Below are 22,998 nucleotides of genomic sequence, written 5' to 3' on the forward strand. Positions count from 1 at the left end.
TCAGTCTACGTGTAGTGGAGCCCTTGACACTCTCCAGGGGAACTCCTGGCGTTATAGAAACCTGGCCTGGTTTTGGCTCTTAGACCGAATTCCAAGCTTTGCTCTGTCAATGTTCAACTAACCCCTCTCGAAGCTTCTAACAGAACCGAAATCTATACCAAGGGAGGAGGTACAGTCAGCAGTCAAGGAGAGGAGAGCTAGCCTGCTAATTGCTAATTAGGGTCTTTTTCTTTGATATTTCTGCTCTCTTCTCTTAGCTCATGTGTCCTAAGGAATCTTTCTAAGCCTTCCCATGTCTGCTTGCGGTCCTCCTGAAGTGTCTTGGGGCACTTTGCCAGGACTATTGATTCTGTATTCCACCTCCAGGAAGAGAAATTTCAGACAGTCTTGTATATGAAACCATTTGTTCACCAGCAAGAGAAGTTTTGTGAAAGAAAAACTGTCTTTTCTCCTGAGGAGAAAGTATTAATAGTTCCTGTGTCCCGGGTATAGGTCCATGTGCCTCACACATAGTGACTCTTGGAGCTTGCCCAGGACTGAGGCGAGTACGGAGACATGATGTAGAAGGAAGAAACATATTTTCCTTACCCACCTTGCGCTTGTGTCAGAGGTGCCTGTCACGTAAGACAGATAAGAAGTGCAGATGCTTTACTGAATGTTTTGTGTGATGTGGGAATCTTCATAAGGCCATGAACACCCAAAGAAACAGTTCCCACAGTGCGTTAGGCTAGGTTTTACAAAGAGAAAACTGGAAAGTCTGAGCATGTAGAAAGTATGGCCCAGCAGTGTGGAAACAGGGGCAGCTCAGTGGCCCCTTCAAATGCTTCTCCCTACAGAAAAGGATGTGGCCGACCTCTCAAAGGGAACTTCGCATACAAAGGCCTTAGAACCTGTCTCAAGGTCTGGGTCACAAAATCTAAGGTTTTTGGACCTTCTTCAGGGGAGGAAAAAGTAGAGCTGTTTTTTTTCTATTGTGGGAAGGTTCCTTATAGCACCATCAGCACAAAATATTTAGGACATCAGTGCACCATATATCGAGACCATATATGGTATATTTCCTGTACCACATCGAACACAAATATTGAGAAATGATGTAATAAAGTAGAAGGCAGTGTTCATAGCCTATAGCTAAAAGACCTGAGTCTCAAAGGGGTGAATCTATGTGTAAAAGTTAGCCCAGCAGACTGGGAGTAAAGCTGGAAATCAGGGACTTAACTGACTGACATCAGACCAAGACCAACCAAGTTCTGCAGAATACAGGTCCACCCATGTAATCCAAGTTTTGGTTTCTTTAAAACCTCAGTTGTATTATATAAGCATATTTTTGTTTTAATCCCAAGTGCGAGGTTTTAGTTTGGGCTTTGGTTTCTCCACAGCGAATATTTGCCTCCCACAGGTGTGGTCTTTGCCAGTTGGTAACCGTCTGCCTCGTGCAGTACAGAGGGTGGCATGGTCTAGGACTCGGAAGGATATAAACAGGAGAGCCCAGAAAGAGAAGTGTGGCAGTTTGGAGAGATCAGAGACAGTTTATGGTGGTTTGGAGAGACATGGGAAGAGATACTTCAGGGAGCAGCAGCTTAAAGGAGATAGATGCAGGAGACTGCTGTTTGCGAAAGATATAGTCCCCAAAGAACCCATTGACCCTAAACAGCCAGGAGAAGTAAAGGGTCTGTGCCCCCTCTCCCACTGACCTTCTCTCTCTTTCCTAGGGTTAAAGGGTTGGTTAAAGGGAGGTGGAGGCTTAAGTACCCCAAATAAGAGTTTAAAAATGAATGGACACACCCACCTCACAGGATAACCCAGCAGATTCCTTGAGATGCTCTTCTTTTCACTTGTACCTCGGCTTAGTATCTTTTGCCTGAAAGTCTAACCAAAGTGCCTTTTGTTGGTTTGTTTTCCCATCAAATTCTTCCCTGCTGACTAGACTCCTTCCTACCTCGTTTGCCTGTGGAGGGCCCCTGGCTATCCAGAGAGCTCTAAGGCTTGAAGTCCCTCTCTTGAGACTTGCAGCATTGACAGCTTATTTTGTCAGTACCTCCTGGTATATCTCCCACCACTAGGAAAGTGGAATTTTATAGACTAAAAGAAACAACTTCTGTCTTTAGCTCTCTAGCACTCGATATTGGATGCCTGGCTCATCGTTAGGGATCAACAAGCATTTATGTTAGTCAGTAAGACGTCAACAGACAACTGTACGATTCTGAGCTGCAGTTTTGAGTCAGTTTAAAGACTTAGTAAATGTGGTACTTAGGCCAATTCTCGTATTTTTGGTTTTCTTTATTATTATTATTATTATTATTATTATAAAAAAAGTAATTTTTGTGGGTTAACTTGGGTAGGGTTGGATTTCAACTTGACGCTTCACTGTACATGACCCTGGCAAGTCTTTTATGAAGGTATGGATGATGAGGTACCTGTTGTTTGAATGTCTTGTTGAGGTTAGGAAGAAACCAAACTTTTGCTTTTACTTAAGTAGGGATTTTGCTCATGTTATTCAAGTTTCACATTTCCAAGCTATTACATATTAGCCAGCCTTTGAGATTTGATCTCTCTGGGTAGAGGGAAGGAACAAAGAAATAAGACCCAATTATCTGAGGGTCTGTTCTTTGTTTTCTGTTTCCTGGACCTCCATTAGGCCTTCATATTGGTTTCTTATTAGTTCAAATTATGGATGACTCTGTTGTTAAGACTCTGTTGTTAACGATTAACACAAATGGAATTATAGCTTGAATAATAGTTTGGGTAATTGTGGCTTTGCAGATATCAACACTTTTTTTTAGTTACTCTTACTAATGTTTACAATGGTAGCCTGAATTGTGGCACTATCTCACCTTCCTTATCTCCAGCTCCCTTATTCCACCATGAACTGCATGTGAAGGACAGAAAGCAGATGTTCTGGTCCATCTGCATAAAATGGAGTAAATCTGGCAATGTGTACACCAAGCTAAAGCATGTGTGAGCTGCCATGCTAAGCCCTGTTTCCACCATGGGAAGTATAGAGCTTTGGTGGTAGCAGGAAGAAAGATCAAGGTATGGAGGAAACTATCCAGGCATTTTTACAGACGTAATCTTCATGGAAACATGCAGGCTACTACTGACTACTTTCTTTTTAATCTGACAGTTCAGGAAGCTGACAACATAAGAAGGTTGAGATTTCCCTCATTTTCCAGATTTGAAACCAGGCCATATAATACCAGAGCATCCTTCTTTATCACTATATGCAAGGGGCTCAGATATCTCCTTACTGTCTTCTAGGCCCTGGAGAAGATGAGATATTAGGAGGGGGTGACAGTAGTATCAAGGTGTATGAAATCTCCCTAGAACTTAAATTGGAGAACTTTCTAAAATTTAACATTGTTTTTTGAGAGCTTTATTGCTTCTGTATCACTCCCCCTCCTTCTCCCTCTTCCCTTTTAATTCCTCCCATATCTCCATAACACCAAAATTCATGACTTCCTGTTTATTATTGTTCACATATATTATATAATGTGTATATATATATATATATATATATATATATACATGCATTTGTAAACATGAATATTAAACCTACTGAATCTATTTTGCATTGCTCATGTACTTGAATGCAGGACTCCTTTCAAGTTAGGACTTTCAGTTTAGGACTTAGATTGGGTAAACTGTATAGCATACTTCTTTCAAAGATCAGACAGTGCTTTTGGCACAGGATGGCTTTAGATATCCTTTTAGCTGTGCTGCCTCTCAGCATCTGTTGGTCTCCAGGTAATCCTGTGAGCTTGCTGTAGTGGCATAGTGACAGCACATTTTGAAAGACGCTTTGTTCAACTTTGTCTTCTGAGACTATTGTTGTAAGTAACTGAAAGGAAAGAATTTGGGGGCTTTTTGTTTTTGTTTTTGTAAGCAATATGAATTAGTGTAGAGTGGGACTGGGGGAGCCAGATAGATGTGCTATGCCACCCCCTCTCCTGTCGTAATAGTGGTGACCTTGAGAAAAATTACTTCCAAGTTTTTGTTTTGATGTTGGAATGATGGCTCAGCAGTTAAAAGTACAGGTGGCTTTTTTAGATTACAGAATTTCATATCTTAGCACCCACATCACGCTACTGTCACAGCCCTAACTCTATCTCCAGGGGTCTGTTGCCCTGATTTGGCCTCCGCTCACACCTGCTTGCTTGTGGGATCTCTCTGTCTCTCTCTCCATCTCTCTCTGCCTCTTTCTTGTCTCTCTTCTCTCTCCCTCTCTCATTTAAGAAAGTAAATAAATTTTAAAAGAAAATGTTTCCATTTCTCTGTTTGTAGACCTGTGTGGCAGTAATCATCTCAAGATAATTGCTATGCAATTTCTACTTTCAAAATGGTAGGCACAAAACAATCTTCCAGTAATCAAGAGAATTTTTTTTTGTCCTGAAACAGGGTTTCTCTGTGTAGCCTTGGTTGTCCTGGACTTGCTTTGTAGACCAGGCTGGCCTACAACTCACTCTCCCTCCACTGCCTCCCTACATGCTGGAATTACAAGCATGTGTAATTACAAGCACCTGGCTAAGAAACCTTTTTTTTTTTCTTTTTAACATTTTAAATTTTTAAAAATTTACTATTTATTACAATTTATTCACTTTGTATCCCAACTGTGGCCCCCTTCCTCATCTCCTCCCAATCTCTCCCTTCCTCCCTCTTCTCCTCCTCTGCCCCTCCCCTAGTCCACTGATGGGGGAGGTCCTCCTCCCCTTCTGTTTGACCCTAGCCTATCAGGTCTCATCAGGACTGTCTGCATTGTCTTCCTCTGTGGCCTGGCAAGGCTGCACCCCCTCCTAGGGAGAGGTGATCAGAGAGCCTGCCTCTGAGTTCTTGCCCTTGCTCCCCTGACTAGGGAATCCACTTGGAGACTGACCCTGTGCAGATGCAGCCCATAGACTCAGTCTCCAAGTGAGAAACCTTAATTTTATAAGTGACATTTTTAGCATTTTTTAAAGGGTTAAGGTGTGAGCTTCTGTTAATTGTATATGACAAGTCTCTTCATTTTCATAAAATTTAGAATAGTTGTCCATGATGAATGTGCTATTTCATCTAAAAAGACCTTTAGGAGAATGTGTGTGTGTGTGTGTGTGTGTGTGTGTGTGTATAAACATATCTTTTTTCCACAAGTCATCCATTCATTCAGCAACAACAGAAAAAGATTGTAAACCTCTACATGGTCAAAACTCCACATACAGTTATTATGTGTTAATTAAAGGATAGGTTTCCTGGGTCCCAGCTTGCTTATTACCTAGCAGAGAAAGACAGCTGTGCAGATAAACAAATGGATACAATGATAGAGGCACGGAGTCAGCCATTAGGGCACAAAGGATGTTCTGCCTGACTGGTGTGCTTGGCAGATGCAGTGGGATGTGGTCCAGAAAGGTTTCTGATACTAAAAGGGAGGCTTTGGAATGGGTTCATGGGGAGTCATGCAGGAAAGACTGCTTTAGGCACAGTGAGCAGTACGAAGAAATACTCAATGACAGACATTTCTCATTCAAACCACCAAAGGGTCCATGCTCTAGGATCTGTGAAAAAGCCTGTTCAAAGTCCTGTTTGTTCAGACACTGATAAAGCTCCTGGATTGTATGGCTCCCATTTGATGAGAACCACTGTACTTGTCTTATCTCCGTAGATTTTTTGTAAGTGTGTTTTACTATCAAGATCTTTCGAAATGGAAACTAAGGTTTCATATCTGTATTTCAAAACATTACCCAAAGTCAAACAAGTGGGAATGAAGCCCATGAATTAGGAAATACATCAAACTAAATAACAACGATAACAACAATGACAAAATAATAAGAGAAACAGCAAACATGCATACAGTGTGAAGCATGGGCTACCCTGTACTACCTGATATCATATGAGGATTTAAATTTAACTTAATTAAAATTGAGTAAACCAAAAATCTAGATGTTCGGTTTTGCTAGTAATATTTCAGGTGTTCAGTTTTGACTTGCAGCTATTAACTGCTGACTGGGCAGTTGCAATACAGAACATAATCTTGTTCAAAGACTGTGCTACTGAACAGGACTGACCTAAGCACTTTAAATGTATTAACATGTATGTAACAATCCTATTAGGAAGGTGTTTTCTAACTGTATATATGTGAAAACTGAGGCATAAAATAAAAGATAAGAAAATTAACCAAAGCCACAGGATGAATGAATCTTTAAATCTCCATTATGTCAACCTATTACTTAAGGTTCTATATAGTATAAATATTATTTAAAATAACAGAAATGTATGTCTAGATGTAGGCCAGAGTTAGGTCTTCTGCAGAGAAAATGCCTTTGTTATGACTCTTGCCCTTCAAAGACCTAGCCATTGCCCAGATTTTCCACACAGGAGGCTGGTGGTTCATGTGGAGTGGTCTTTGCAGGAATGCTAACCCTACCTGCCAGCTTAGTTGAACAACTTATTCAATTGAATTTATTAGTCAGCTCATTCCTTCTAATGTCCGAATCATGAGTTGATAAAGTCCCAAGTCATGTTCAAAATGTGTGTTTTTCTTCTTTTGTATAGGGTCTCAAATTGTTATGTCAAGATACTCTTTTAGGGTTCTAGCACCTAAGACTGAGCAACTCAATAAATCCTCATGTGAGCCCCAACTCTGCCTCTGAGCAGCATGCGATGAAACTTATTTCCCATCTCTGAAATTCAGTTCTTTCAACTTGAGCTGGAATAAAGGGTGCAGTGTTGGCGGATGCTTGCAAACTCTAAAGTAGTGTTTTATAGCTATAAAGTGGGACATAATTATAACACGAATGCTAGAACCTGGGTTGTTTTTCTTCCATATAAGCCTATAAAAATTTCAAAGCAGTTGTGGTTTGATAAATTATAGGATAATGGACTCTTAAATCATACCATTTGCAAAGTCTCTTTTTCTGTTTGTAAGTACAGTAGGTGCTCAATGAGTGTCTGTGTAGAAGACTGATGGGGAGGTGCGGGCAGCACACGGAAGTAAAGAAGAAAATTGCCCGTTTTTTAACTTTTCCTTTTAAGTTTTGCTTTTAGGCCTGTTACTTGATACGAATTCATGTCTGAATTTTGAGGATAGAGAGTCAGTAAATGGGGAGTCCCTGAATTAGTTCCTTGAGTCATTAAGCTTATTTTCTTTTTATTTGTTCTCCAGTTAAAAACTGCTGACTGAGCAGTTGCCATCAGACAGGCATTGTGCAAGGTTTGGAGGACACAGTTTAAACTATGACTGTTTTGTTGTTGCTGCTGCTGCTGCTGCTTATTTCTTCAGCTACTGATTCTTTTTGTAAGCAAGCTTTCTGAGGAATTCAGAATAAACTGAAAGTTGTACCTTCTATGAAAGGCCCCAGCATTGCTGAAGGCTGTTCTTGTCAAAAATCTCATCTCATGAGTTTCCTGATGTACACGTGTAACCTGTGGTTTCTCGGCAGATTGTGAAATGTTTGTTCAGAAAGGAGAAAGCCTCTCTCACTCTCACCATCTCTTACTAGTCTCTGCTTGCACATGGACTTCTTGTCTTGGGGGCAGTGGCCCCTCCAAAGTTCTGCATGGCCTTAGGAGGAGAAAATGGCATTCAGATTCATGTGATCTCACAGAGTGCTGCAAATTTGTTGTGTGGTGTGATGCCCCCTCTCTGCCTTCCACTTGACGAGTCCTGGTGGATTCAGAATTTGAACCTTGTGGTTTCTACATGTGAGCTAATCCTTCTGGATTGAAATTCTCCATTCAGGGTTCTCTGTGCCTCATCAGACTGTGAGCAGGGGAATGCATAAAAGTAAGGCAGTACTAGCTTCTTGCAGCCTTTATTAGAGAAATCTGATATTTCAAGTTTTCTAGTATCATGTGGTGGGGGCATCAAGGTACTTGAGAACATTGAACAGGGAAACTGTAAACGTTTTAGATAATCGGGAAAATCCTTTCTGAGAAAGTAACACTGACTTAAGAATAAACAACAGTTAGTGTGGGAGAGGTTTTGAAGAATAGCATTCCAGACAGAGGAAAGAACAGAAGTCTTCAGGTATGAATGAAGAGCATCCTGTTCTGTAGATTGAGAGCAGGGTGGTCCAGAGTTGATGAGATGAACTCAAGCTGTTCTCTCTGTATCCTAGCATCTTCCCTACCTGCTCATCTGGCAGTTCCTTTCATATTGTGGTCCTGCAGATTTGCATGTCTCTGGCTACCACATCATATTTACAGCATGTTGCACACACACAAACACACAAATGTTTCTTGATGGCTGTTTGAGCAAGTGAAGGTGGGGGGAGCTTTCTGTTTCACTAGTCTTACTTGCCCTCCAAGTATCATGAATCCAGAGGAGTTGTGTGAAAAGCCCCTGTTGCTGGGAGGCTTTCTGAAGCATGGCGTTCTTAGAACAGAGACTTGTCTTCCACACTTGTTGCTTTGGAAGGAGTAGAAATAAAAATAGAGACATGGATGTCAAAAAGATTCAGACATCACACTGCTCCTTTGCTTTCGCCTTCCTTAACACTGGGAGACAGTGTGTTTAGCAGGATCCCAGTCAGACGTGCTTGCCTCTTCCCAGTGCTTTGACCTTGGGCATGTCGCTTAACCTCTGAAGATCTCAGTTTTTCCTTCGGCGTCTGTCTATGGCATTAGTTACATCTGCTAGGCCGTGTTCACATGAAATGATCCATGCAACACACAGCATAGAGAATGGTGCTTAATGGACACAGATGTCTCGTGGCTGCTGTTTTTATGTAAATTATTATTATTGGTATTATTCTGACAAGGCTAGATGCCATACATACATGGGTCAGAGTAAAGCAAAAATAGAATATACTGCCTAGTTTGCCCTTGGTTGGCAAATAAGTTTTTGTTGTTGTTTGTTTGTTATTTTATATATATATTTATATTTTTTACTTGAGACTACATGGGATTCTTACTCCTTGTTATGTTTTTTTTTTCTTGTTTTTAGCTTTCTTACACCCCTACCCCCATCTAATTTCTTAAGAGGATTTTGTTTGCTTTTACTTTTTCACAGGAGTGATTGGAGCAGATGTGAGAGGTCACGGCCTTGCCTGTGAGGGACAGCCAGTGACGTCACGGTTGGCTGTCATCTGCGGAACATCATCTTGTCACATGGGGGTAAGTGTGACATGCACAGAGGCAAGGCCACCACATACAGTGGAGGCAGCCCGGGGCAAAAATCTTGAACTACTGGCTCCTTCACCCCTCCATTCTTTCTGTCCTTCTCTTCTCCATCCCAACCCTGACTTAGATTTTGCCATGTCTTTTTCCAGGGGCCAACTTGTTGAAAAAGATGAAAGGGTACTCAGTGAGTGCACTGGGGCCCCAAAGCTGACAAAGCCATCCAGACATCTCTCCTCACAGGGTTGGCTACGTCTCCCCTGCAAATGGGTGTCTGTTTTCTTTGGCCACTGAGCTCTCCCTCCGTCGGTATAAATCCATCTCCCTGGGAGTGTTCTGATGATCTATAGAATTAGGCTGCGTATCATGACTTCAAAAGAACACTGATAAGCAATTTTCACTTTGTTAATTTTTCTCTGTGAATTAGTGGAAAGGCTTTCTCCAAGATTGCAGTAAAATTTAGTGCCTGCCCTAAAATTTATATCTTTTTTAAATGCATGAGTCTGAAAGCATTCCATTTCGATAAGTACCCATTTCTACCATATTTTTATTTAAAAGTCATTACTCTGTTAAACTTAGATGGACGACTCCTTGGATTTTTCCCAGATGAGTAAAATCAGGGAGAAAGCGGAGGAGGAGGAGAATAGCAGAGAATGGAGAGGGAAACAGGGTAGTATCTCTGCAGTGAGGAAGCCAAGCTATTAAATAAGTGAGCTTGTCTTCACAGGTAGATGCTTTGAGTGGATAATGTTGCCTGAAACGTTCTCTTTTGTCCCAGCTACTAAACTCGGGGTGAGGGGGGGAAAGGATAGCATAGGCTTCCCCATAGATGAGATAGACTTATAGTAAGATGTTAGGTCCCAGGGTCCTTGAAGCAGATTCATCCTGAGATCATGCGACTGTGCGTGCATCTGTTCTGTGCTAGGCACTTATTCTCAGCCATGTTCTCTGTACAGAGCTGAGCATGCCAGCCCATTTGGTTCTCAGTCCCGCACGGAGTCCCAGCTTTCTGCACAATATGGAGTGTTCTCACTCCTGGCCCCTAGCATGAGAACGGAGTGAGCGCTTCTCTCTGGCAGTGATGTGTGTAAGGCTAGCTCGTGATTACCAGTCCCCGTTCTTATAGAGCAGGAAGGAAACAGTGACAGACTCAGTTGGGAGCCCATGGTTGCAGAAATCTTCCCAAGGTGACACGTGGGCTGAACTTTAAGGAACTACGTTTTATTTCCTGCTTCTCTGAATTCTAGAATCAGAGAAGCAACGTAGAATCTTTTTGTTTCCTTCTGTTGAAAAATATTTTTTTTAAATATACTATATCCTGATTAAAGTTTCCTCTCCCTCTATTCCTAATTGTTCCTCGCCTCTCCTCCCATCTGGATCAAACCCCTTTCTGTCTCTTATTAGAAAACAAACAGGCTTCTAAGGGATACTAGTGCAATAAAAAATAAAATAAAATAAAATAAAATAAAAAATTAAATTAAATTTAAAAAAAAAAAGCACATCAGCGTAGGATAGTACCAACAAACAGAAGGAAAAGAGCCCAAATCAAGGCACAAGAAACAGAGATAGACACAGAGACCCACTTCTTCACATACTCAGGAATCCCATAAAGAAAAAAAAGACAAACACAAAACTGGAAGCCATAATATATATGTAATGTGTGTGCATGTGTGTTTATTAATGTGATATATATGACTCTGTGTGTGTGTGTGTGTGTGTCTGTGTGTGTGTGTCCTTAGGTGTTTTTAGAAGTCTCACTCCTTTTCAGCAGCCCTGTGCTGGAAGGACAAACCTACAGAAGCTCCTTCCACCAAGTGTGGAACCGCAAGCCAGCTCTCCTTTTCCTTGATATGGGTCTAAGCTGCCAGCTTGTCCTCACTGAAATTATTTAAGCCAACACTATCTTCAGTGGGGCACACCTCATCTACTTCTCAAGTCTGGGTCTCAGACATTTCTCCCCCTGCAGTGCACACTTCTGAGCAGAGGCGTTCCCGGTGGATGAAAGTTGCTGCCTTCAGAGCTTCCCTTAGTCCCACAGTCGCTTCATAGGCTGGTGCTGGCTTTTCCTACTGTCTCCAGGTTTGACAGATTAGAAAAATGAGACAGAAAAGTCTGTGCTTTTCTGGCGGTCACAAGGATGCTCATTTCTGGAACAAAGAACCTAAAGCTTGCTCTGTCTGGCTTCAAAGCTCCTACTTTTCAGTGTGGCGTGATACTCTGTGTTCTTATCCCAGGCCCATTACAGAAGGGAGAGACTGTAGGCTTTCTGCTTTCCAGATACAGGCTGTAAAATCTGCTTGTGTCCTCTTTGGCCCTGTGACCTGCATGAACCACCCAAACTCTAAGCCTTAGATTCTTCGTCCATCACACAAGAGGCAAAGCTGCCTGTACCAGAGAGATTTTGGATAACATACATTTTATCTGAATGTGACACGCACATCATAGAAACTAAAAAAAAAAAAAAAAAAAAAAAAAAAAGTGATGATACTTACAAAAGTGTCCCAGTGATATAAATAGCTCACATGGGACAACTGACAACTGTTGGGGCTTCAACAAATTTGATGGGCAGCTATAGTTGGATACAGTAAATGGTAGTCATGAAATGCCAGTTTATTGTCTTTTGTTAGACTGAAAATATAGTCCTCACCACCACCTTGCTTTGTACTTGCTAGTGGGAAGAAGCCTGTAGGCTAAAGGATTAATCATCAGCTTTAATGCTATGTCAAGAGGGCTAGACTGCGGCCTTGGGTACCTTTGATCTCCCTCAGGTGCTCAGAGCATAGCAAGCAGGCAACAATAACATCTTTGTGAGGTCTAGGAGAGGCACAGGACTGAGGAAACTCTCCCAGCAAAGCTCAAGTACTGCTTTGTTGTGGGTCTGGCAAATAAAACCACCAACCGTCAGGGAGAATTCACCAACAGATCATAGGTACCAAGAGGGCCATGGGTTTATCAAAAGGTTGTTTTAAATGTAACCAAGAGGATTCACTTTCTCCCCGTCTGTCATTTCTGATGTTTCCAGCTCAATGCTTAATTGACACAGAATTCCCTGGTATATTTTGTGCCGACCCAGGTGGCCTCTTTCGGATTCACCACAAAATAACAAATGAATAAATGGATGACCGAATAATTGAGCACTGAAAAGTTTTCAGAAGTCCCTCACCTCCAAGTCCCTGTTACCTCCAGGAATGGGGAGAAAAGGCCCAAGGCAGAACACAAGATGTACTAATCTGCTCTTTGATATTTTAGAAGATACAAGTGTGGGCTGCACATTCATCTTCCTTTTGCATGATTTAATTAACAAGGGGGAACACTGTTCTTTTTTAGCTTTATGAGAGCAGAGCTGCTTCCTCAGACTTAATCACTACCAACTCTTCAGAATGCAGGCTCACGCACAGCAGGGGTCAGCGGGAGGCCAAAAAGTCACAAGGTCAGAGAGAGCTAATCCCTGCCACTGCTCCAGTGCCCCTTTCAGGAGCTGGCAAGTCAGGCAACAGCTTGGCATCGCATTCTCCAGCCAGCTTGTCCAACGGAAAGGGGTATTCTCCAGAAAGGCTTGGTGGAGGCTGGGAAATATGAAGGTTTCTCCATCTCAGAGGAACCTACAGATCAGAAGGCTCTGTCACTGAGTGGACACTGAGTCTCAAAGACAGGGGCTTCTTTGATACCTGCTAAGGGAATTCAGGTAAAATAATTAATTCTGTAGAGCCTCTTTCTTTGTTTCTTAGCCCATTATATGTGGAGAGTGGTTTCTTCCCATAGTAATGTAGAGAATTTAGTCAGGCCACCTTTATGAAGAACTTTACAGAATCCCTGAGATAAAATAGCAGCTGTCATGTTACTGTTTAAGATGATTCCTTAGGGCTAGAGCATAATCCTTGTGGAAATGGCTTAGAACTGAAGATATCACAGCAAAATCCTCTTTAGTTTAACATAGGAAATGCTTTGGGATGTGTGGACGTAAAGATTAGTAAGCATCGTGCCCTGGGCTCATTCAGGGTGGGAAACATAGAGATATAATGGAGTACCTGGGCCAGGTATTTTATAAGAAAAGGAACGTGTTTTGCTAATAGTTCTCGGAGGTTGAGGGTATAATGATGTCCTTGGTTTCGGGTGTAATGATGTCCTTGGTTTCGGTAAGGGGCCCCGTAGTAAGAACACTACATTGTGGATGGCTTTGTGGCGAGTGTGCTGGCCATCTGGAGAGATCATATGGTGAGGCATAAAACCAGAGACAGGGAGCATGCACTCTTGAACTCTCTTCTCTCCTCCCCGGCGACAGACCTCTAGAACATTCCATCTCTGTCCCGTCCCCTCCTTCATCCCCTTCACCATGCCCTCCGACAGAGGGCCTGATCTCCTCCTCATGGCTCTGGAACACACCAAGGAGGACTTAGATTGCCTGTAGTCTGACCTCTACGCTGTTGGGAAAGACAGATGGAGCCCATGGCCCTGGTGAGTGTGTGCTAGACAGAGGAAAGCCTTCCTCAGGCCACACCATGTTGTTAGAGCTGGATAGTGTCACCAATGGGTCAGTGCAGCTGTCTCAAACCATCTGAGGAAAACCCTTCCCCAAAACCCCCCAAAGCAAAGGGCAACTAGGTCTAGCTAAGGGTGCTAAAGGTATGTAACATCTGGCAGGGAGAAGGGAAATGCCCATGAAACCAGAGTGAGGTCTGGGAAAGTAATCTGAGTTTAGTCTCCAGAACCCATGCAAAAATACCAGGCCTAGGGGTTGATCCTAAAATCCAAGCATTGGGAAAGCAGAGACAGGAGGTTCACTGGCCAACCCAGCCTAAACTTATTGGTGAGCTTAGACCAATGGGAGATCCTGTGTCAAAGGAAGTAAGTGCTGTTCCTAAAGATAACTCCAGAAGTTGTACTCTAGTCTTCATACACACAGACATACTTATGCAACAAGTAACACACACACACACACACACACGTAGGTCATACACACATGCATTTTAAAAACCACAGTGATGAGATTCATAGCATGCTTACTGGAATGGTGAGACATGGGTGGCTAGAAGTCACAGACCACTCCTAGGATTGTGACTAGCACAGCTAACATGGAAAACATTTATCAGCTTCCTAAACAATAATACCTGTGGTGTGACCCAGCCATTTTATTCCTATGAAAGCTGGGCTCAACTATCTAGCACCATGATTCAGGAAGCCTATCAGGAACACAACAATCAGGTGAAGGGTCAGAAACGAAAACCTCAGGAGAGTATGTCAGGCATCTAGCCTAATGCTCAATCTCATCAAAAGACTCCAGCTTACCCTAAGGAACTGTTTAAGTAGTAAAGGAAAAAAATAGGATAGCCATATTTTAATTCCCTTCAGATGAGTCCTGAAAATGGGATAGTTGATGTATTTCCCTCTCAAGGACACGAAAAACAGAAGAGGGTTGAAAGTTCTAAAAGACACTCTGGATGCAGTGACAATAACAACAAATACTGATCACATTTTATATATCCTCATCATAACTTCAGGCAGCTGTCAGAGTTATCACCACACTAGGACTGACCCGAGACTCCGTAAGAGAAGCTAACTACCAAGGTTAGACAGCAAGCGAATACCAAGCTAGGTCTGCAGCTCCATCTGTGGGATTCCTGAGCTCCTACTCTGGGCTCTTACTAGAGACAGGAGACAGGCTGGAGGCTGGGTTGGCTCTGCACACAAATGTTCTGTGGGAAAGAGGCAAGATCATGAGGCCTATCTTCGCCAGAGGCTGATGGGAACTGTAAAGTTGGGGCTGGACCATGCTATGCCACAGTGTTCCCTTTGCTTTTCTTGCCAGCCTTCTAAATCACTACTCTTCAGGAGGCCACTAGCATAAAGATAACAATAAAAATAAACAGCATCACTTGTCACCATCCTCCCCTGGGAAGACAGCATTTATAAGACTCTATTTAATCTTCTTTCTCCCCCTGCTGTTTTGTGGTCAAGTTCTAAATCTGGCAATTTGAAAACATGCCGCCAGCTTCCCAAGTCATGAAAATGTTTTTTGTGGAAGAGCATTAAATGAAAAACACATTGATTTATTTTCTTCTTTTCTATTTAGTGTGTTAACGATTCTATGGCTGCTGAGGGGATACATAGCAGTGACGGAAGGGTTTGTGCCTTTCCACTGGTTCAGTGGGTGGAACTTGATGCTGAAGGCAGTCACTTTGGAGTCTGCACTGAGCACTTTACAAGATTCCAAGTACTGAAACATACATGAAGTCACTGGGACACATATGGCTTTAACTCGGGGTTCAGTAATCTGCCTTGTGCCCCTTCTTTTGAAAGTTTTCTTCTTCCACTCAATTGGAGTACACAGGCTTCTGTTGCCCAATTCTACATGTTAAATAAATGTTCACACCTTTCATTTTTGCCGCAAGAACCAACTTGTCTACTTTTCAACTTAGCCAGTGTTTAGTACCCCAGAAGAAATATCATCTGAGAGTTCAGAGATCCAAACAGAAAGTAGATTTTTGAGCATGTGGTTGAAAAGTCCCTTCCTAAAGGAACTGTCAGGGTCTCCCTCTGCCAACAGGAAAAACAGTTCAAGTGGGAAAATTGAGTGGATATTTTGGCTGTAGTCTTAAGGATTTAGTATATATTTACATACAATAACCCAGCCTTAAATTATGAAGAAATGAAAGTCACTGTGATGCTGTTGTGTATTTTTGAACTTCTGGAGAACTAAGTGGAGTAGTATTAGAGAATGGGAAGGATTCAGTACCCATTCATTGTGTCACACTGTAAAACAATGCCAGCTTGTGGTTCATACCACCGTGGGGTCATAGAAAGATAACCCCTTGAACAGTGCATTTCTAGTTAATGTGCTCCTAGCATTATAGTTGATACATAGTAGATGTTCAGTATGTGTTAAGTGAATTCATGAGCAGACACACACAGAAAAATGAAAGGTAGTAACTATAGAGGTTTGTTGAAGAACAGATCACATTTTTCTAGTTTCATGTCTCAAACTGTTGTTGAATGGCTGGCTGTACAGGCATTGGAAGCTATAGCTAGTTCATGGTGAGTGCAGCTTTGCCTTTTCCCCTTGATTAAAGACTCTCTTTACACAACACAGATGCCTAGGTTGGTACTATCCCATGGGCACTGAGCTGTTCAATAATTATATCTTAAAGGAAGTAAAAAAAAAAACATATTAAAGTATCAGACAACTCCAGTTGCCAAAAATCTGTTTGGTTGGGTTTTCAAACAGTGGCTTTGTTTTATTCGGTGCCATGTGAAGAATGAGGACTATAACTGAAAGGATTGTTTTGAATGATGGGTCTCCTGTCTGGATGCTTTCTGCTTTATTGACTCATTTGCCTACCTGAATGGCCCCCAGGTTTTCATGTAACTCCTGGCTATGTGATTTGCTATAATTTCTGAAGACTTAACTAGAGGTTTCTAAAGTTGGTCATAAGCCCCTGAGAAGGAAGGGTAACCCACAAAGGGACCAAGCATGCACTTTGTATAAGAATTTATTTTTCTGTGATATGCAGAATTGCAATCTGACGAGCTCATAAAGAAGGGGCCATGAATACTAAATACAAATGGCTTCACTCTCCCCAGAAATCCCAGCACAATTCTGAATCCTAGCTGAACATAGCAGATCCTGTGGTCTAGTCCCTTTGTAACTTTCATTCATCCCTGGTATCCCACACCTTTAATTCTGTTTTCTACCAGGTATATCCAGTTTTTGTTTTGTTTTGTTTTGTTTTTTTACCAAAATTCATTGGGCCAGATACATTTAAGCATAAAGAACCACTAGTTTTGGGGGGTTTTTGTTTGTTTGTTTGTTTTTAGTTATTGTTACATACTACCAAATAAATTATTATATACCTTTGGTATCTATTAAGCACTCACCCTAGCAAATATAGTCATGATTATATTGTGAGGCCAGTGTTCAGATGAAGGAAATGAAAGTTAGAAAGCTCTGAGATATAGGAAGAAGAAAAACTGAGCTAAAACCATAACACAGGAACTCTAATTTCACAACACTTGTTGGTATTTTCCTAAGAGTTCTTGCACAGCTCCATGAAGGTTTTTTCTCTTCTTGTACCATCCTTAGTTGGCTCTGCAACCCCATGGTCCAGCAGAGCTCAGATATAACATTTCTCATTCCGTGTCTTCACAACAAGCCTGAACCCCTTAAGCAGTTGGGCAATAGTCTACTTCCTTGGGGTATGTGAAAAATTTAACACATGGTTTAAATACCAAAAACCAAAGGCATACGTTAATAAATGATAATTTCTATTTCTAATGAAATGGATAATAAATATCAAATCACAAATTTAATAATGCAAAATCTAGATCTAAAAAAGAAAAAATATTTTTAAAGGGTACCTAGGTTCATGCATTTTATTGTTATTATTTTTGTTGTTGAGACAGTTTCTCACTGTATAGCCCTAGTTAACCTGGAACTTAGTATGTAGTCCAGGTTAGCCTCAAACTCACTGAAGTCTCACCTTTGTTCCCCAAGTGAGCAAAGCTCCAGTGATGAAGAGTGGACATGTTCCTGGTGCTCGTTCACTTACTCTTGTTTGTGGGGTTTCTTCGTATAAAGAAAGACCTTTCTCTCAGTGCTTTTGAGTGTGTGAAATGTTTGCAAACTTCAACGCACAGAATGCAGAGCAGCAGTCAGAACAGGTGATGTTTCTTTCCTTTTATTCCTTTCTTCTTTCCAAAGGAACTGAACAATTTACTCAAATATTCCCCAGCTCATAAGCGGAAGGGTAACCTCTTGAGTGCCCATCTAGGCAAACCCCTGAGCTATTTCCATGCCATCCTTACTTGCTTCTTCCTTGTTTGCTCAGATTTCAGGGCTCCTACAGCTGGTGAGAGTCTGGTTTGTTACAAGAAGGACTCTGGGTTACATGTCACTGTTTGGTACCCTAACTTTTCCACTGAGCTGTAAGCCAGTGCAGCTCAGCTAATGTGTACAAAACAGACCCGAGAAGCTCCAGCCCCAACCATGAGGGCTGATTTAGTAAGGACTTCTGGGAAGCAGTAGATAGGAATCTGTCACTTCGTTTTACTTTTATTTTATTTATTTACTTATTAGTGCCAGGCTAATACCCAGGGCTTTGTGTATGGTCAGCATGTGCTCTACCAGGGAGCCGTGCCACGAGCCACAGAATCTATAATTGTAATGTGTACACAGGCTGTTCTAATGGGAGATTTAAAAAGGCCTGCAGCAAATGTCATCAGAGGACAACTGCATCTTTCCACAACTGTTTTTTTTTTTCTTCAGTCCCTAGCAAAGAAACTTTTACACAGATGAGAGCCTAGATATATGTTAGATGGCTATAAAAGTAAAATAAATGAATACAAAATTAATTAAATATGAATACTATCAAGCTGGAGAGCCCATTCCTGATGGGTTTAGGACACACTACAGGGGTCCCTTACAACTCCATCCTTTCAAAGATGTCCTTTGGTAGGCTTAGGTCCAGCTGTTCTGAGGAGTCATGACAGATTATCTGGTAAAATCTGCTAGCAATTACAGACTGTGGAATTTTTATGTTCTCTTGAATAGCAAGAGGACCTGTTTGTATCTCTCTAAAGACAAACCCAGAAACCAAAGTACAGATGCACCAGGGCATAACAGGAAGCCACAAAGCCCAAGATCTTTCCATGTAAATAAGAAAGCTGCCCTTTACTTTTGAACCCGCCTTGCTGAGTGGAAGACAGTACTTAATCCAGCTTTTTGCCTAGCTCTTCTTTGCGGCTGAGCACAGTTAAAAGACCATGCGACAGGATTCAAAGCACTTAAAAAGTCTTGTTTTGATCAGGACTTCAGCAAGCTTCTTTTGTGTTGGTGAGTGATTTGGGAACCCAGGTGCAGTTTGGACTAAATAACATTAATTGGTGGCTCTTGTTCTCATTGTAGTGATATTCGAAACCTCACTTCCCTTCACAAAGTCATATCAATCCACATACATGCATGCAGCATTTCACATTGATAGACCTCTCTCATATACTCTAGTCCAGCACCTCTGGTCCAGGTGCAAAATAGAGAAACATTGGTAACTAGTAATATACTTTTCTTTGTTACCTCGATGCCCATAATTTCATTTGATCACTCCTATTACACTGGGAAGTAATTAATAGCATACAAGTGATCGTCATTTTTTGTAGATAAGGAAAATGTGATAGAAAAGAAAAAGAACATAGGTTTGTGATTACATAGGCAGACCTGTGTTCAAATATAGAATGCCTTAGCGTCCCAGTGTGCCTTCTTTCGTTCAGCACCTACTGTGAGCCAGGCAGTAGAACCGGAGTCAGTTACATTCCAATGGAAGACATGGACGCCAAGCCAACATCTGGAGATGCATAGTTCTAAACTGGGAGAACTATGCTGCTTCCATACCCTCCGGAGGAAGTATAAATTGCATAATCACGTAAAAAACATTTAAGTATGCATGTGCCCAGCCTTCTACCTATTCCATGATGAAGTAAAAATCCTGGGAAGGTCATTACACATGTGTGCCAATATACATACAGAACCTAGAATCACAGGTTCTATTAGTAGAAAATACATAACTAAACTACTGTGTTCATATGTTGATGTACCGGTCTAAGAAAGAAGCTACAGCAGCATATGATGGAGAAGCGAAATAATCATTAAGTAACATAAAGAAGAAAAGAAAGAAATAGATTCAGAGTTATTACAGCCGTAGAAATTCTAAAAGAACTAAAAACAGATGATACAACTTAGGAATGTGTGCTGGGCCTAGGAAGACAAAGGGATAATTGCCACAGACATTCAAGCCTTGGTGAATTATATTTGTTGAGGGTGCTTGCTATGAAGGCAATAAATCCTTTCAGGAGTGATCTAGTGGACCTGCCAATCTGCTGGTGTAGGACGCAGAAGCACTTATCAGTTTGTAAGATGTCTTATACATTGTATTTCCTCTCCTGTGTACGATATGTGTGCTGTAACCATGCTGACAGAACCCACCATATGGCATAGAGCCATGTGCCTGGTAGTGCTGTGGAGCAGACTTTAAAAGGGCAGCGGTGTTTGAACTGGGGGACTGAATACGTGACTAAGCATAGTCCAGCGGTGAGTGGGAGGGGGGGTGTGGTAGTAGCTGGTAGTGGAGAGAAAATCGTCAGTGCAGCAGCAGATGTCAGGGGACGTTGGAAGCTTTGGTGTAGGGTTGGAGGGCAGGCTGAAATGAGCAAGCTAGAGAAGCAGTGGAGCAGAATGGAGGGGGACTGTGAGCGGCTTGTGAAGGCTTGGGATCAGCTTTGTAAAGACGTTAAGCACAGGGGATGACTGTTGGGCTTGCCAAGCATATACACAGTTGCAGTTTGCAGAGCACATTGAAGAGATGCCTAAGTCAATGCTAAGAGGCTAAGTAGAGGATATTGGGAGTTAGAGTGAGAGGATGTCAAGGTAGTATGTCTGAGCGCATGGTGGGAGACACTTGAGACATGTAGATCCTCACAGTAGCAAAAACAATGAGGTCAGAGAGATTGCAGCGGAGGCAGCTTGGTTAGAGAGGCTGCAGCAGAGGCAGCTTGGTTAGAGAACAGATACAGGAGAGTCACTGTGGTTAGCAAGCGGGTGCAGTAGATGCAGTCTGGTTAGAGAACTTGGTTAGATGCAGCTCTCTAACCAAGTCGGTGTGGTTAGACAGCGGATGCAGTACAGGCTCCTTTGCTGCTGCAGCCCAGCCTCTGTGACCTGACAAAAACAGAAATGAGAGAGGGCAGTGGACTACTTGGCTTTTCCTGGGCAGACTGAACTTACGAGAGACAGAATTTTCTCATAACACTACTTGGTTCTTTTTATGGGAAATTTTACGAGTTTGGCCCTTGCCTCTTAACAAAGATCTTCCCAAGAAGCAGCCATTTAAACACAATTCTACTCTGGTCGTCATTCTACTCTAATGCCTAACCTGAGTTAACGAAGAGGATATGATAGAAGCCCAAATGAGGGAGCCTTTAAGAAAATTATTATGCCTTTTCACTGTAAAAATACCAGGATCAAAAAAGATAAAGTGAAATTCAGAAAGGGTTTTAGAGTGATGGCTGCCAAGGAAGCAAAAGAAGAGCCCATGCTGTGTCTACCAGACATGCCTCTTTGTTCTTTATGGCTACAATCAATAAGGAGCATTTAGTGGGATAATTGGTATGACTTTAATAAGGTTTTTGTATTAGGTCATAGAATTGCACCAGTGCTTTGTTTCTGACCAGATAATTGCATGTGTTTGTATGCAAAAATACCCTGCATTTCTAAATTTTACACTGAAATGTTCATGTAAGAATGAGCTTTATACAAAGCAAATAAATTGTAATAAATAAACTAATTAAATTTTAAAAAAAGAATGAGCCTTATACCTGCAACTCACTCTCAAATGTTATAGAAAAAACTTTTAAAAGTACAGTTTTTATATGTTTGCACCAGTATGTGCCTACACACATACCTGTGTAATATAGACAACATATGTACATTGGGGATATCTGAATGAAGGACATAGAGAAATTCCTTGTACAGTTTTACCCATTTTCTTTTGTGAACTCACTGTTGAATGAAGTGTTTTGAAAAATCAGAAAGGAAAGAAGGGAGAGAGGAAGGTGGAACAAAACAGGAGTAGGAGGGGCTGAGGAAGCCATACGCAGGTCAGGCCTTGCTTACCATAACTGTCTTGGTAAGTTGACGTGTCACTTCTTGTACCCCATTCAAAATTCCATTTGAGAATTTGTTTTAGAATTTACTGCATGGAGTAGTATTATATAATTTTAACAACTCAAGCTTTTTCCCAATAAGAATCATCGTACAACTTATATTTCTCTTATAGGACTGGGAGCAAGAAAGCTAAGGTTGTTAATATAACAAATTGTCACAAACCTCGTGGCTTAAATAAGCATGTATACACACACACACACACATACACTTTATTATTTCTGCAGAGTGCAAATCAAAATCAGTTTCACTCAGCAGAAATCAAGTATTGATAGGGCTGTGCGCCCTCAGAAGTTTTCCTTCGTTGTTCAGTGTTGGTGGCTCATGTGTTCCTTGGCTTGTCACTTTACCACTTGACCTTAGCTTCCACGGCTATCATCTGTTCTTCCTCCCTTCAGCCCCTCTACTAAGATCAGTTATGGCTGTATTTAGGATGCCCCTCCATATTTGTTTAGGAATATCTGCCCCTTTAAGAATCTTAACCACATTTACAAGTCTTATTTTTCCCTTCTTTTAGCTAACAATTATAGGTTAACTCCAGAGGCAGGTGTGGTCTGGCTCACCTGTAAAGGCTTTGGTAAAACAATTTTGTCTCTGCCATTTGGGTTAGGAAAAGTACAGTCTAGCTGAAGACAACAGTGGGAGTTGTTTAGCCTTATAAAGTTTGTCTCTTCCTTTAAATTTATTTGTATTATTTTTACTGATGTGTATATATGTGTGTGACTTGTCAGTGTATGCCACATGTGTGCAGGTGCCTGCAGAGGCCAGAAGAGGGCATTGGATCCCCTGGAGCTGAAGTTACAGAATTTTGTGAACCTTTGGACATGGGTGTTGGGAACCAAACTTGCGTCCTCTGCAAGAGCAATAGGTATTCTTCACAGCTAAACCATCACTCTAGCACTATCTTTCTTCTTCTTGTGGACTTTTGTCTAATTTCTGTGACCTCTGCCATTATTTGACCTATTATTTTCATAAAAGTATTCTTACCTAAGATATACTATGCTTAAAATTTCTTCGGTGATGAGAGATTATATGAAGATTTGTATGTATTTTATGAATTGAAATTATTTCTGTAATGCTTAGAGCAGATGATCAGTAGGCCATGCTTAAACCACACTGAAGGTTCTTCTGGAAAACAGCATTCTGTTGCTGCAGGGCTCTTTCATGTACACTCAACCTCTCTAGGCAAGGCACTGTTGACTCCTTCATCC

At 41.6% G+C, this 22,998-nt stretch overlaps 1 protein-coding gene across 20 annotated transcripts in view; it reads left to right on the forward strand.

Moving 5' to 3' along the window:
* The window catches only part of Fggy (FGGY carbohydrate kinase domain containing), a 362,592-nt gene that overhangs the window by 209,993 nt on the left and 129,601 nt on the right, over window positions 1-22,998 (forward strand). For all 20 annotated transcript variants that reach the window (XM_060365879.1, XM_060365896.1, XM_060365885.1 and 17 more), the window contains one exon: window positions 8,978-9,081. In XM_060365879.1, coding sequence (XP_060221862.1) covers window positions 8,978-9,081 — 104 coding nt within the window. The remainder of the gene's footprint in view (window positions 1-8,977; window positions 9,082-22,998) is intronic.

This window comes from Meriones unguiculatus, chromosome 12, assembly GCF_030254825.1.
Source record: "Meriones unguiculatus strain TT.TT164.6M chromosome 12, Bangor_MerUng_6.1, whole genome shotgun sequence".
NCBI classification, from domain to species: domain Eukaryota; kingdom Metazoa; phylum Chordata; class Mammalia; order Rodentia; family Muridae; genus Meriones; species Meriones unguiculatus.